Source organism: Marmota monax, unplaced genomic scaffold (genome assembly GCF_021218885.2).
Source record: "Marmota monax isolate L192 unplaced genomic scaffold, Marmota_monax_Labrador192_F-V1.1 WCK01_AAM20220418_F8-fsc00008, whole genome shotgun sequence".
Classification (NCBI taxonomy): domain Eukaryota; kingdom Metazoa; phylum Chordata; class Mammalia; order Rodentia; family Sciuridae; genus Marmota; species Marmota monax.
The window spans coordinates 2,344,278-2,357,690 of record NW_026694432.1 but is presented as its reverse complement, the minus strand read 5'-3'; the positions used below and the strand labels follow the sequence as shown (position 1 = coordinate 2,357,690).

General features: G+C 52.0%; 1 protein-coding gene across 2 annotated transcripts in view; it reads left to right on the top strand.

Moving 5' to 3' along the window:
• Positions 1 to 324: 324 nt before the first annotated feature.
• Positions 325 to 13,413, top strand: part of Slc5a9 (solute carrier family 5 member 9) — a 29,756-nt gene continuing 16,667 nt past the window's right edge. Inside the window, exons 1-10 of one of the 2 annotated variants that reach the window (XM_046469315.2) lie at positions 325 to 397; positions 3,564 to 3,783; positions 5,565 to 5,636; positions 9,062 to 9,166; positions 9,474 to 9,638; positions 10,770 to 10,875; positions 11,675 to 11,755; positions 12,145 to 12,350; positions 12,560 to 12,695; positions 13,179 to 13,286. In XM_046469315.2, the coding sequence (XP_046325271.1) occupies positions 3,643 to 3,783; positions 5,565 to 5,636; positions 9,062 to 9,166; positions 9,474 to 9,638; positions 10,770 to 10,875; positions 11,675 to 11,755; positions 12,145 to 12,350; positions 12,560 to 12,695; positions 13,179 to 13,286 (1,120 nt within the window). In that variant the 5' untranslated portion in view covers positions 325 to 397; positions 3,564 to 3,642. Of the gene's footprint in view, positions 398 to 3,563; positions 3,784 to 5,564; positions 5,637 to 7,747; positions 7,776 to 9,061; positions 9,167 to 9,473; positions 9,639 to 10,769; positions 10,876 to 11,674; positions 11,756 to 12,144; positions 12,351 to 12,559; positions 12,696 to 13,178; positions 13,287 to 13,413 lie in introns of those variants that run through there. The other variant, XM_058570766.1, reaches the window with a different exon arrangement.

Sequence of the window (13,413 nt, the reverse complement as noted above, 5' to 3'; positions counted from 1 at the left end):
CTGTCTTGAGAAACCTGTTTGCCCGGGTGTATGGGAGTGAGGTTGCCAGTGGCAGCAGGGACAGCACCTCATTCTGAGCCTTGTCTCCTTTCTCATCTGACCCCTGGGGCCTGGGTAACGCTGACCCCAGAGCAAGCTGTCTTTCCTCCAGGGCCATACTTTGCAGAGGAATAGACACTGTCCCTCAGAACCCAAGGCCCAGTGGACTGGAGTGAGATTTCAGGGCTTTCCCCTCTCCTCTCACCTGGGGGAGGAGCCACGGCTCATCCGGGCCTTACCTGAGCTGTCAGGGCAGCTGTGGGAGGTCAGGCCAAAGCTGCATAATCCTTGGAGCTGAGACTGAGAGGTTTGGTACAGTTCAGGTTGTGCCGACAGGGGTCAGTCAGGTCTGGCAGGGGTAAGTGTTCTGAGAGCAGAGTCTATAAAGCTCCCTTATTTTCTTCTCTTTTTTCCACCCCTGGATCTGGGTTGCCTTCTTTCTCTGTTTTACCCCTTTGCATAATCCTCCTTCCCTCTGGAATCAAGCACCCAGCCTGACTACACAGGGGCTTCTTTGGTCTTGCTTCTCTGTCTAACCCCAGAGAGAGAGCACAGGCACTGCCTTATCAATGCTGGGGTGTCACTGGCATTGTATTCTTGGGGAGTGATGCCCCTGGAGTTGTAGACTGGACAGACACAGTAGAATTTCATGGAGCTGTGTTTGGATTTGAACTGAGCTGAACACAGGTATGTGAAAAGAACAGCGTCCCAGGGCAGAGAAGGAGGGGTGAGTGAGGCTAGGGTGGCAGGACAGGGGCTGGCAAGGTCTCTAGAACTGGGGCCCAGAAACGGGGGGGGCTCCTGTCCCCAGCCCAGCCACCTCTGCAACCTGCTCAGAGCTCCCATCTGAAGAGGGAACACAGAGCTGATTCCTACACCACCAGGTGAGACGCCCCTTCCAGACTCTAGCTCCCTAGAGGAAGGCTCAGGACAGTGGTATAGAGAAGCTTTTAGAGTCGGGCAAATTTTAATTCAAAACCCAAACCAACCATGGACACCTGCCAGGGTGGAGGCCAGTCAGAGGTACAGTCAGAGGGACTGCACAAGATTCTTCTTGGGGAGAAGAGCATTGGCAGCACACCAGGGAACATGCAGGCAGCAGAAAGAAAGAGGCCCTTCAGGTCTCTCTGACTCAGGAAAAGGAGATATTGCTGGCCTGCTGTTTTCCATTTACCTCCTCTGCTCTTGTGAAGCCCAACTTCTGACCTCTAGGAGCTGCAGTGTGAGGAGGAGGGCGAGGTTTTAGGGAGCAGGAAAGTTTTGACTGGAGTAGGACTCTTCTGAGAAGACTCTGGCTCATGGACTGGAGGAGGGAGAAGGTTGACTCTTTCCTGAGGACACTCCTGGGAGTACCCAGGATCCCTCAGCTGGAGAACTCTACAGTGTATCCCAGGCAAAGCACCAAGTCCAGTTCTTCCACAGCCTCTGGAATTCAGTGTTCACTTTCAGATTGTGTAGGCGGAGGCCCTACCCCATCACAGTGGCCTATGGACAGGATCTAAGAAGATCCCCCAGTCTTTTTCATCCATCTAGTCATAACACACACACACACACACACACACTCACAATTCTTACACAATCTTTGCCCACCCCAGTTTGCAGTACAATCCCAAACCAGCACCTCCCAGACACACCACAGCTGAAGCTCCTGCCATTTCCATGTCTCAGGTTGGAGTCAGACCCTGGTCCTCACAACTGAGGGGGATGCTCCCAAACTCTTCAAGTTTCCCTGCCACAACTCCTGTGTGCCCAAATCTGCTGGTTTAGAATTAGGCAAAATGTGTGGGGACGGAGGCTCAGCCTCAAGGATCCATGAGGTGGTGGGGGACAGGGGGCATGTAGGCAGCAGTACAGTCCTTGGGGTCAAGGTGAGCCCTTCCTGGTGAGGAAGGCAGGAGGAAGTGCAGACTCAGCAATCTTCTGCTATTCTCCTCTTCCCTTCTCTTCTCTTCTCTCTTCCTGGGAGCCTTCACTGTGGTACCTTCAGTGACCTGAGCTCAGTCCTGTCTTTCTCCCTTCCCTGATTAACACCCAAGGCCCTTCCAGCCTCATCTCCCTCTGCTCCTCCACTCAGCTCACTGCCAGGGGCTGTCTGACCAATCCTCTCTGACATCTGGCCCCTCACATTTTCCTGATGTTGCTAACTCTTCTCCTGTCCCCCTTGCTCCTCTCATTTATCTGATAAACTCTTATTCATCATCAGATGTGAAAGACATTTACTCTGCAAACACTTTGAGCTACGCTTCTGGCATCTAATGGTTATGAATTCTTCTGACCCTGTCCCAGATATGAAATAACCTAACCTTCTTCCTAGATCAATGCCCCACTTCTTGGAGTACGGTGTGACCTATGCCTAAAGTTCTGGTTGGGGGCTACCTCTCACTTTCCTTATCTCAGAAAAGGAAAGGGCTCCTACACCCAGCCCTGGGATTGTCATGGGATGCTGGGGGTGCCATAGGTTCAGGGCCAGCAGGGATCCTTTACCTGCTCCAACCTGAGCCCCTGGCCTGTGTATGTAGCAGGTGCATATAAGAGGATACTAGACTGAAGTGTCCCAAAATGCAGCTGTTTTGGAAGGACCAGGTAAACGAGCATGCCTTGTGCCAAGGCTATGGCCTCCTTAGTTTCTTCATATTAACCCCAAGAACAGGCAGTAGCTCAGGTTTACAGAGGGTCTCAGAAGCGCATCCTAACCTCATTGGCATTGCAAGCCAGGCAAGGCACAGTCATATTAATGAGGACACCCAGGCTCGGAGACGTTCAGCAATTTGCCCAACGTGATCTGCATTTGGTGAGAGGTGCAGCTGGGACTAAAAGGCGGGCTCCCTGAGTACACAAAGCTGGTCTTCCCTGAGCCCGGGGAATTCTATGTCCTCTTCAGGGAAGACCCACCCATTCCATCTGTCACAGCACAGGAGAAGGGTGTGGACCTGGCATCAGAAGATGTGAACTCTGGTCCTGCCTTGCACAGAAGGTCCTGCTCTGTTCCTTAGAATAACCCTTGTCTCTTCCTAGGGCTCAGTGTCCTATAGAGTAGGAAAGGGAACACAACATCCCCATGGGTTACACGTGGGAGCTCATGAGGTGGTGGCTGCCTTGCAAGGGTCTTGGTGGCAGCTTCTTTTCTCTTCCCTCATTTCCTTCCCAATGGGTGAAGGAAACTCGCATCGAATAGATGATTTAGAAAGCTGGATTCCAGTCCCAGCTCTGGCTTTACCTCCCCAGGCCTCAGTTTCCCCTCCACAGAGCGGGAGCTTGAACACCTTGATTTCTGAAGTCCCTTCAAGCTCTTGGGATTTGTGACTCTGCTCCTTTCCCCTCCTGCTCCTGCTCCTGCCCCTCTGAGGGTAGTGAGGGTGTATGTGCATGTGTGTGTGTGTGCCTGTGTGTGCATCTGCAGGGGCAACAGGGAAAGGGGGGGGCAGGAGTCCTACAGGGATGAGGGGCAGTTGGGAGTAATTTATGTGCCAGCTTCAGAGCTTTCTCCAAGGCTAATGGAGCCTGGGGCTGATTAATTATTAAAGGAAAGGAATTAATCCAGGAGCGCCTCAAAGTCCAGCCAGCTGGGGACTGATTGTAGCAGACGAGCAAGAGCTGGCAGCAATGGGGCCCGGAGCTTCAGGGAACCTGCTCAGGACGGAGAGAGCTCCACGCTCAGCACTGGGCCCTGAAGTTAGTCTGCATGCCTACGACATTGGGGTGGTGGTCACCTACTTTGTCTTCGTCACTGCTGTGGGGATCTGGGTAAGTGGGGCCTGAGGCCAGGGCCTGGGAAGGGAGGTGGGAGCTGGAGGCAGAGGTGGGCAGAAGGAAGGAGATCACAGAGCATAGGAAACTGAGATGGAACTGACTTCAGGAATCGTCCTCCCCCACCTAACCTTCCATAGGAGGGAACTGAGGCCCAGAGAGTACTGTGGCCTGCCAGAGGTCACTCAGTGAGCCAGAGGCTGACCAGGCCTGGAGCCCCTATGTCCATCTCCCTATCTGTATGCATCTGACACTTTTGGTCCCAACATCTCTGACCACTCTGAGCCTCACTCCTGCCTTCTCCAACTCAAAGACGTTCAAGGTGGAGAAAATCTGACTGCCAGCCCTCTCTCAGTCCTGTTAATATCTGGGTCAAAGAGCTGGGGCTCATGTATTCTAAAGGGCACCAAACATATTTCAAGGTCCCTCTGATCTCCATTGATCCCAGGAGTCGTGGCCCTGGACAGGACCTGGCTTTGATGTCAGGAAGCCCTGAGCTCAGGTCCCAACTCTAGCAATCAGAGTCACATGACCCTGGGAATATAGAAGCCTCTGTGATCTTGGGTTGTCTAATGTGAACATGGAAAGTAAGATCAATGCTGTAGAAAGTTGTGATCATTCAGTGACAGGACACATCTAAGCACCTGGCATGGTGCCTGGCTGCTAACGTCACCATAACACTCTGCAGAGAGGCCAGCACCTTAAGACAGCTGCCAGGCAGACTCTGATCCAAGTCCCATTTAATCACTGCCTGGGCTGTATCGAGGTCAGGAACACTTTCTGAGCTTCAGTCCCCTCCCCTGTAAGGGGAGGTGATAGTCCCTGCCTCCCAGAGCTGGTGCAAGAAGAAGTAAGCAGGCAGGTGCTCAGTGGCTTGTGGGAGGTGGCCAGAGGGAGAAGTGCCAATCCTACTATGGGTTGGACAAGCTGTTTCCTGCCCAACACTGCATTTTCTCATCTGTGAAATGAATTTGTGTCCCTCCTATGGCCTCCAGGAAGATCAGAAGTGAATGTCCAAGCAAAAGCTTAACAAGCACAAGGCCCTCTAGTCACTGATTTCTTTCCCCTTTTCCTTCTTACCTTCAAGGATTTCTCGAATCTCAGACCCAGTCAGAGAACTGCTGCCCTCTGCCTTGGAATACATGCTTTGAGTTCACCCTTCTCTGCCCGCTGTATTGGCCTAGGGTCCCCAGAACAGGCTTGCGCTCCTCTCTCCCCTTCATTCTTCAGAGCATGGCCCCAAACAGGCTAGCCTCCTACTGGTTCCCACCATGGTCCCGATGGACTTCAGGCCAGGCCAAGGGAATCCCCCAAACAGAGCCCATCATCCTGACGAAAGCCCAGAATCCCAGTCAGACTGGGTGGAATGGCTGCCCCTCTCTGGTGTGGGAGACCAGGTGGGAGGAGAGGAGAGGCAGTCACTGTGCACCAGAGGCTGAGATTCCAAACCATGTCCTAAAGGAAGACACTGGGGGGAGGGAAGGAAGGGGACACTGATTACCAATGGGCACACATGCACAGCATTGGCCATTCATGAAGACCTTGGACACCCTTTACCTCCTTTGCTCTTCACACCAGATCTGGGAGAAGGTGCCAAGGCTCACAGAGAGGAAGCAGCTCTCCCCAAAATGCACAACTTAAAATGGCAAAATCTGCCAGCACTCCGGCAGCTCTGCCCTGCCTCACGTCTCACCCTCCACATCCCCTCAGTGCCTGGGTGGAGGACAGAGGCTGGGAGAAGTGCAGGAAGTCTTTGTCTCTTGCTGTTTCCTTTCCAGTCGTCCATCCGTGCAAGCCGAGGGACCATTGGGGGCTACTTCCTGGCGGGAAGATCCATGAGCTGGTGGCCGGTGAGTGGACCTTTCTCCCTTCCCTCTCCATGTGGAGGCTCAACTTCCCTCCTTCTCCCACCAACCACAGACTCCTCTCTGCCTCTCTCCCTGGGCCAAGGGAACAGCTTCCCACTCCAATCCATCCAGCAAACAAGTGACCTTGCTACCTAGGACAAGTGTCCCGTGGACACCTCCTAGATTTGGCACCAGGGCTTTTGAGAGCTCAGAGGAAGCCCCTGAGCTGCAGGCAGTGGCATGGACTAGAGGGAGAGGTAGAAAAAAACTGAGGGAGGGGGAGGTGACACATCAGCTTATAGCAAAGAACAGGCAAATGAGGAGAATCAGCAGAAATCCCAGCCACCTCAAGAAATCAATCTCCAAACCGTCACAAAATCCCCAATCTCTCCCATCAACCCACCAGCATTTCCACCTGTCCTCAGAACTAACTTCCTCCTCCAAGAATGGGAAGGAGGGAGGTCAGCCCTGCCCCAGAAATCTAACAGGAGAGTCATCAGCTGGGTGGAAACAGAAGCCGTCTACACACCCAGGCATGTCCCACTCACATTCACACCCTCACACTCACACCCTCACACTCACACACTGACAATCACACACTCAGTCACACTCACTCTCACACATGCACTCCTATCCCTGCTCACACATTCACAGTCTCCTAATTCCACACTCAGACTCACACGCACAGCCCCAGCCACCTTCCCACCTGTCTCGGTTCTCACCACTTTCCCTGCCCACCACTAAGCACTGAGAGTGGAGGAAACCCAGGGGGGTGCAGGGCTCTCTGGTAGGCGTGGGTATCTGAGGCAGGAAGAATCAGAGGCAGGAACTTCTCAAGCTGTCTAGTATGATAGACTCCCCAGGCGGTGGGGGTATTAGAGGGCCTGGAAGCTCACAGGGACAGGAACAGGTCACTGGAGCTGCCAGCCACATCCACATTAGGAGAAAGGAAAAGCCCTTGGAGTGGTTCTGCTCAGTCAGTGCCCCCTAATCACAGTCCTGGAAAGAATTCAGGCCAAGACGAAAGCAGGACAGCAGGCTCCTCTGACAGGGTCGGGAGAGGGCCTAGGAACCCAGGCTGACTGCCCATTTGCTTGCAGAGGGCAGAGCTCTGGGTCCTTCTGTGGACATGAGGAAACCCCAGGCCTCTGAGCAGCAGGGTCCCTGTATGCCCCCCACACTGTGTGGGAACCCATGGAGAAAAGAGGATGTGCTGCCCAGGGCTGTGAATTGTGCCTCCTGCACCAAGACCTGGGTTCAGCTTGAGGATGGGCTCACAACCACCCCTCAGGGCAGGAAGGTCTGTCTCCTACTGCTGGAGCTGTGTGTCTGGCTGTCCACCGGGTCCTGAGACTGTGCTCCAGGAAAGGCAGATGGCTAGAAAGCTAGGAGCTGAAGGAGCAGCAGCCATCCCTCCTCTAGAAACTCAAATGCCCTCCTCCCTTTGCCTTCCCCATGATCTTGCCCAGGTCTCCTGAGTGGGGTGAGGTGGACAAGCTTCACCACTCAAGGGAGACACTCTTCCTCTGAAGCAGGGGGCCCAGTGCTCTCTGCTCTGGTTAGGTGGTCCAGCCCAGCCCTGTCAACACCCCAGGCCACCTGAGAGAGAGAATGAGTGTGTGGGAGTGCATGTGGATGCGCACATAGGTCTATGCATGTGCGTGTGTGCATGTTTGTATGTGTGTGTGAGTGCATGAGTTATGCACATGTGTGTGCATGAGGGTGATTGTGTGAAAATACATGTGAGTACATCATATGTGTCGAAGTGAAGTGTATATGTAAGTGTGCATGTAAGGATGTGGACACATGTCTGTAAGGTGTGTGCATGTGTGAGCCTGAATATATTCATATGTGTGTGTGCTAATGTAAGTTTGTAGTACATATGTATGTGCACATATGTACGTGGGCTTGAGTGTGCATGTGTGAGCGTATGAATACAAGTGTGTGCACATATGTGTTTGTGCATCTCTGTGTGTGCATGTGACTGCATGCACACATATTGGGGTGGAGGCAGCACAAGGGCCTCAGCAACATCAGGCCACACGTCTGTCTCCATGCCTTTACCCTGCTCTGCCACCTCATCTCTGAATTTCTCAATCCTTTTCCTTTCCTAGCACCCCTGGGAACAAGTGTTGGGAAGAGGTGAGTGTCCAGATTTTATAGCTGAAGAAGACAAGGTTTTATGAAAGAAAGTAATTTTGTTAAGGTGACATGGGGTATAAACTGGAGCCTAGCTCTTCCCTCCAGCTCCCAGTCCTGTCCCCAGTGTCTCCTCAGGCCTCTTCTCAGGCCTCAGAGGCCCTCCCTCTGCCCCCAGCCCCTCCCAGTCCTGGATCCCATCCAATAATAAGACATAACATCGAACAAAGGTTTATTAGGTGTCAAGCACCATTTGTCTAATGGTTACAGGAGCCAGAAAGCCAGGATTTTAATCTTCATTTGGTCATGTATTATTAGTTCTGGGACTTGAGCAACTTACCTATCTGTGCTTCAGTTCCCTCATCAGTAAAATGGGGGTAATAACTGTGTTAATTAGTTATGTGTTACTGTAACAAATACTGGAAATAAATAACTTATCAAAAAAAAGGTTTATTATTACCCACCTCATGACCAGGGAGCAAAAGAGAAAGAAGAGGACATTAGGGTCTCATAATTCCCTTCAAGGGCATTCCCTTCAATCCCCAATGACCAAAGACCCCTTACTGAGCCAGGCTTCTTAAAGATTCCACCACTGTCAAATAGTGCCACATGCTGGGGACACATTAACCTCTGAGGGATATTTATTTGAACCCTAGTAATAATAGTAACCATGTTACTGGGTTGTCATGAGGATTAAATGAGTGACTGTATACATAGAAGCGCCAACAAGCACCAACTGCTCTGATGATTGGCATCATCGGTATCATTATTGTGGCTTCTGCTGCCTTAGAGGAACTGGCTGTCCTCCTGGAGAAAGAGGAACTCAATCCAGAGGCTGGCCTGGCCTGGGCTCAGTATCTCGGCCCCTCTGTCTGCCTGGCCTGGCCCTGGAGTCAACAGGAGGCCTCCCAACCTCCTGTGGGGGATTCTGTGCCCTTTGCAGCCTCCTTCTCCCTGGACATCCTTAGGCTGGTGGCCCCAGGGCAGAGCGTTGCCCTTCCTGTACGGGCCTACTTCCTTGGCTTCCCTTTTTCCTACTTTGCCACATATTCACTGGGCAACCTGGAGCCAGTGACTTCATTTTTCCTGATTCAGTTCTTTCTTCTGTGAACTGGGAAGATTAAAACCCTCCCTCCAGGTAATTGTGGAGATAACTGTATAGGGACATGAGAGGTGTCCCGTGTGGTGCCCAACAAATGTAGCTTTACACCTCCTCCTCTCTGCTCATGGTCCTGATGCCAGATTGTTTTGAATTGGCCCTGACCCTTGAATGCATCTGTGCCTTGCAGATCGGAGCATCTCTGATGTCCAGCAATGTGGGAAGCGGCTTGTTCATCGGTCTGGCCGGGACAGGGGCTGCTGGAGGCCTTGCTGTGGGAGGCTTTGAGTGGAATGTAAGAAGCTGACCTGGATGATCCAGGATAATGAGGGTCTGAAACTCCCTCCATCCCTGGCCTTACGGCTGAGAGAAACCTTAGAGGTGCTTAGAAGGTTGCATGGTAAATTGAGAACCCATTTTATAGATGAGGAAATCAAGACCTGGAAGAGGCCGAGGGACTCATCTGAGGTCTGGAAGGGCTGGGTTTGGGCCCCAGGTCCTCCCCTCCCTGCTCAGGGCTCTCCCACTGCACACGCTGTCTCTGGGTAGGAGGCTGCCCTCCACCTTCCTTCACCATCTGGACCTTCTCCCCACTCTCCCAGGCAACCTGCCTGCTCCTGGCCCTCGGCTGGATCTTTGTCCCCGTGTACATCGCAGCCGGTGTGGTCACGATGCCTCAGTACCTGAAGAAAAGGTTCGGGGGCCAGAGAATCCAGATTTACATGTCCGTCTTGTCTCTCATCCTCTACATCTTCACCAAGATATCGGTGGGTACCACTCAGGAGCCCACCCTGACCCTGAAACTGCTGATTGAGGGACTTCTGAATGCAGTACCGTGGACTTGATGCAGAGAGGGAACCGGCAATCACAGGCTGGATGGAAGGAAGGGAGGGATGGGAGGAAGAAAGGAAAGAATGACAATGGAGAGACAGAAGGAAGGAAGGACCCAAATAACCTATGTGCTCCCCCAGATAAAGAGATGAATGACAAAGGTTTGCAGTGAATGGCAGCCCCAACTGTCAAAGAACTCACAGTCTAGAGTTTATCCATTCATTTATCCTTTCATTAACTGATTCTTCATTCAGAAATTAACTCTTCATTAATTGCCTAGAATGAGAACTCAGGAAACAAACCCAGACAGGTCAAATGACGAACCCAAGTTAACACAGAAGGCCAGTCATCCTGGAAGTGGAGCTAAAGTTTGAGTCCCATGACCCAGTCCAGGTCCTTCTACTCTGCCATGGTGTAGACCTATGATGGGCTCATAAGGCATGGGGTGTAGTCAGCAAGCCTGGACTAACAGCAAATAAATCATTCAGTTGCCAGGTCCAGGGCTGAAACTCCTTAAGGCCCCTCTTCCACCAATCCTGCCAGCTTAGGCACAGCCTGCTCCCCTCAAGTCCTCCAATAAACCCAAACACGTAGGTTTTCCAGAACTCATGACCACCAGCACTAGGGCTCCTGCCACACTGAGTCACATATGGGTTCATCCAGCAGCCACGAGCATCTCTGTTCTATCAGGGAGCATCAGCAACCTGCTAAGTTCCTACTGTCTCCTCCTAAATATCCTCTCCTTCTCCTTCCCTAGCTCCCACCCTCACTTCCTCAATTTCCACTTCATTCCTTACCATTCCCTTCATGGCCAGCAGATCAGTCTATCAGCCAATTAAAATTTTCTTAGTTGCAAGGCTTTACGCAGAACTCCTTTGCTTTAAAATCTCCACAATTCCCAGTATCCACAAGATCAAGCCATACTCCTTGCTGTGAGCTTCAGGCTCACCTTCATTGTGCAGTGAAGGTTGAGGGTGCCTCATGTGCTGAACTGGTAGGTGACATACACACAGTGGCTATAATGAGGGACTCAGGTGGCTTTGACTTGTGGTCCTGGTTCTCTACAGACTGACATCTTCTCTGGAGCCCTCTTCATCCAGATTGCCATGGGTTGGAACCTCTATCTCTCCACGGTGATTCTGCTGGTGGTGACAGCTGTCTACACCATTGCAGGTAGGGCAGAGAGGTCCTATGAGTGTGCAGAGACTGAGAGACACAGAGAGAAAGAGAGGGACAGAGGACATAGAAAATCGATCCTGAGAGAATGAAAAAGAGGAAGAGACAGAGACAAAAAGGGGCTGAGACAGAGATGTGGGATAAGAGGAAAACCCAGAGGAACAGACTGAGTCACACAGTGGAATACAGGAAGAGGGGCTGAAAGGGAAAGAAATAGGGAAACAGAGCCAGGCAGATCGCCCAGGAGAGATGATAAGACTGAAAAGACCGCCTCTGTCAGGAAGCAGGGTACAGACGAAGGAACTCTTGCTGGACCAGAGTCACCATGATCTGTCCCCCCTCTCCTGTTTCCCCCAAAGCATCTCACACATGGCTGTGCACCCTGGGACACTGCATAGGACAAACTGACTTATGGCTAAGTTTGCCTTGAAAGACAGGAGGCATTGGGATGGGAGTTGGGAGGGAAAGAATGCATTCCTGGAAGAGCTAACAGCACAATGAGGAATGGAATGGATATAACAGCAATAGTAAAGGAAGCTATGGCGTCCTGGCCACAGTCAGACACAACCAGGTGCAGCAAAACTCCACATAAACACATGGGCCTGTGACCAGCCTCCATCCTCCCAGGGTGGGATGGAGGGGAGCTTTAGGTGCAGGGAAAGGCAGGTGGCCAGAGTCCACTGTCCACAGGGTCTGTATCTTCTTGGGTCTTCCCAGCATGGCCAAGCACAGGCAAGGCACTTAGAGAAGATCCCCCTGTTGGTGCTGACTAATGAGGCTTCTCCTTGGTCCCCAGGGGGCCTCACAGCAGTGATCTACACGGATGCTCTGCAGACAGTGATCATGGTTGGGGGAGCCCTGGCCCTTATGTTTCTGGGTAAGGAAGAGGTCCCAATACATCCTATCTTCATCCTTATATTTTTCTCTGATCTGTCTTTGTCATTAGTACACCTTGCTTAGAACTTTCCAGAGCATGGACCCATGTCCCCTTGCTAATCCCGAGCTCTCAAAAAAGCAGGATTCTCTCTACTCCAAACCAGGAATCTTGAGCCTGAAACCCCATCTCCCTTCCTGCTTCCAATCCTCATGTTAGTTCCAACCCAGGCTCATCTTCATTGTGCAATGAAGGTTGAGGGTGCCCCCGTGTGCTGAACTGGTAGGTGGCATACCCAAGGCAGCCTTAACGTATGTTATAGATCTGGGAGCTGCAAGCACAAGCTTAATGGGGGCTCAGGACTATTTCTCTCACTGTGTCTCTCCCCTCAGGTTTTCAGGAGGTGGGCTGGTACCCAGGCCTACAGCAGCGGTACATGGAGGCCATCCCCAATGTCACAGTTCCCAATACCACCTGTCACCTCCCAAGGCCCGATGCCTTCCACATGCTTCGGGACCCTGTGAGTGGAGACATCCCATGGCCAGGTCTCATTTTTGGGCTCACAGTGCTGGCCACCTGGTGTTGGTGCACAGACCAGGTAAGGGTCCCCACAGGGCTCAGCCTGGCCCATCAGGGATTGGGATGGATTCCTGCAGAAAAACCAGGTGCCTGGATGCATAGAGATCTGGACCTCATTCTGGGACTGAGGAGTCAGAGCACAGGCAGTGACCAGTGTCAGGGCTCACCTGTGGCTGAGCTGAGCCCCTCCCCATTGTGAGCAACTCACCCCCATTGCTGCCATTTCAGGTCATTGTGCAGAGGTCTCTATCTGCCAAGAATCTGTCCCATGCCAAGGGAGGCTCCGTGCTGGGGGGCTACCTGAAGATCCTCCCTATGTTCTTCATTGTCATGCCTGGCATGATCAGCCGGGCCCTGTACCCAGGTAAGAGCTAGTGCTGCTTTGGGGGCTTTGGGATGCAATTTGCAAGGGGTTTTCAGAGAAGGTGCTCCTAGGTAAGGTGGGGCCAGAACAAGAATTAGAAAGCATTTTCTACTCAGATTGCAGAGTAAGCATTTTAGGTTTTGTGGGCCAAACATGTAATAAGTACTTCAGCAGATGAAATTTGTATCTGAATGCCATTTTTATATCCTGTTTTCCCTTTATGGGAATGAAAACCAATAAGGCATTCTTGGCCCCTTCCAGGGATATTGCCTTCATCAAGATGTAAGACCTAAAATCCAAAGGATTGCAATGTTGTATCTGGGCAAGAAATTTTCAAGAAACCAGACATCACTTGCCCCTTACCTTCTAGACAAGGTCAGAGTTTCCAGTGAACACTTTCTTATAGTGTCGTAAAGCAAACAGTGGGCTGACCTTGTGAGGCACAAGACCCCACAACTCCAACTGCCATTCCTTCTTCTTCAGATGAGGTGGGCTGCGTGGACCCTGACGTCTGCCAAAGAGTCTGTGGGGCCCGAGTCGGATGTTCCAATATCGCCTACCCCAAGCTGGTCATGGGTCTCATGCCCATTGGTGAGTCCTGTCTCCCTGCTCTCCATCCCAACTTGTGTGCCTCCTCCAATCTCTGCTGCCAGCAACTGCCCAGGAGGAATTGCCCTTCAAATGGATGGGAAGAGGGAAAAGAAGATCCACCTCTGCA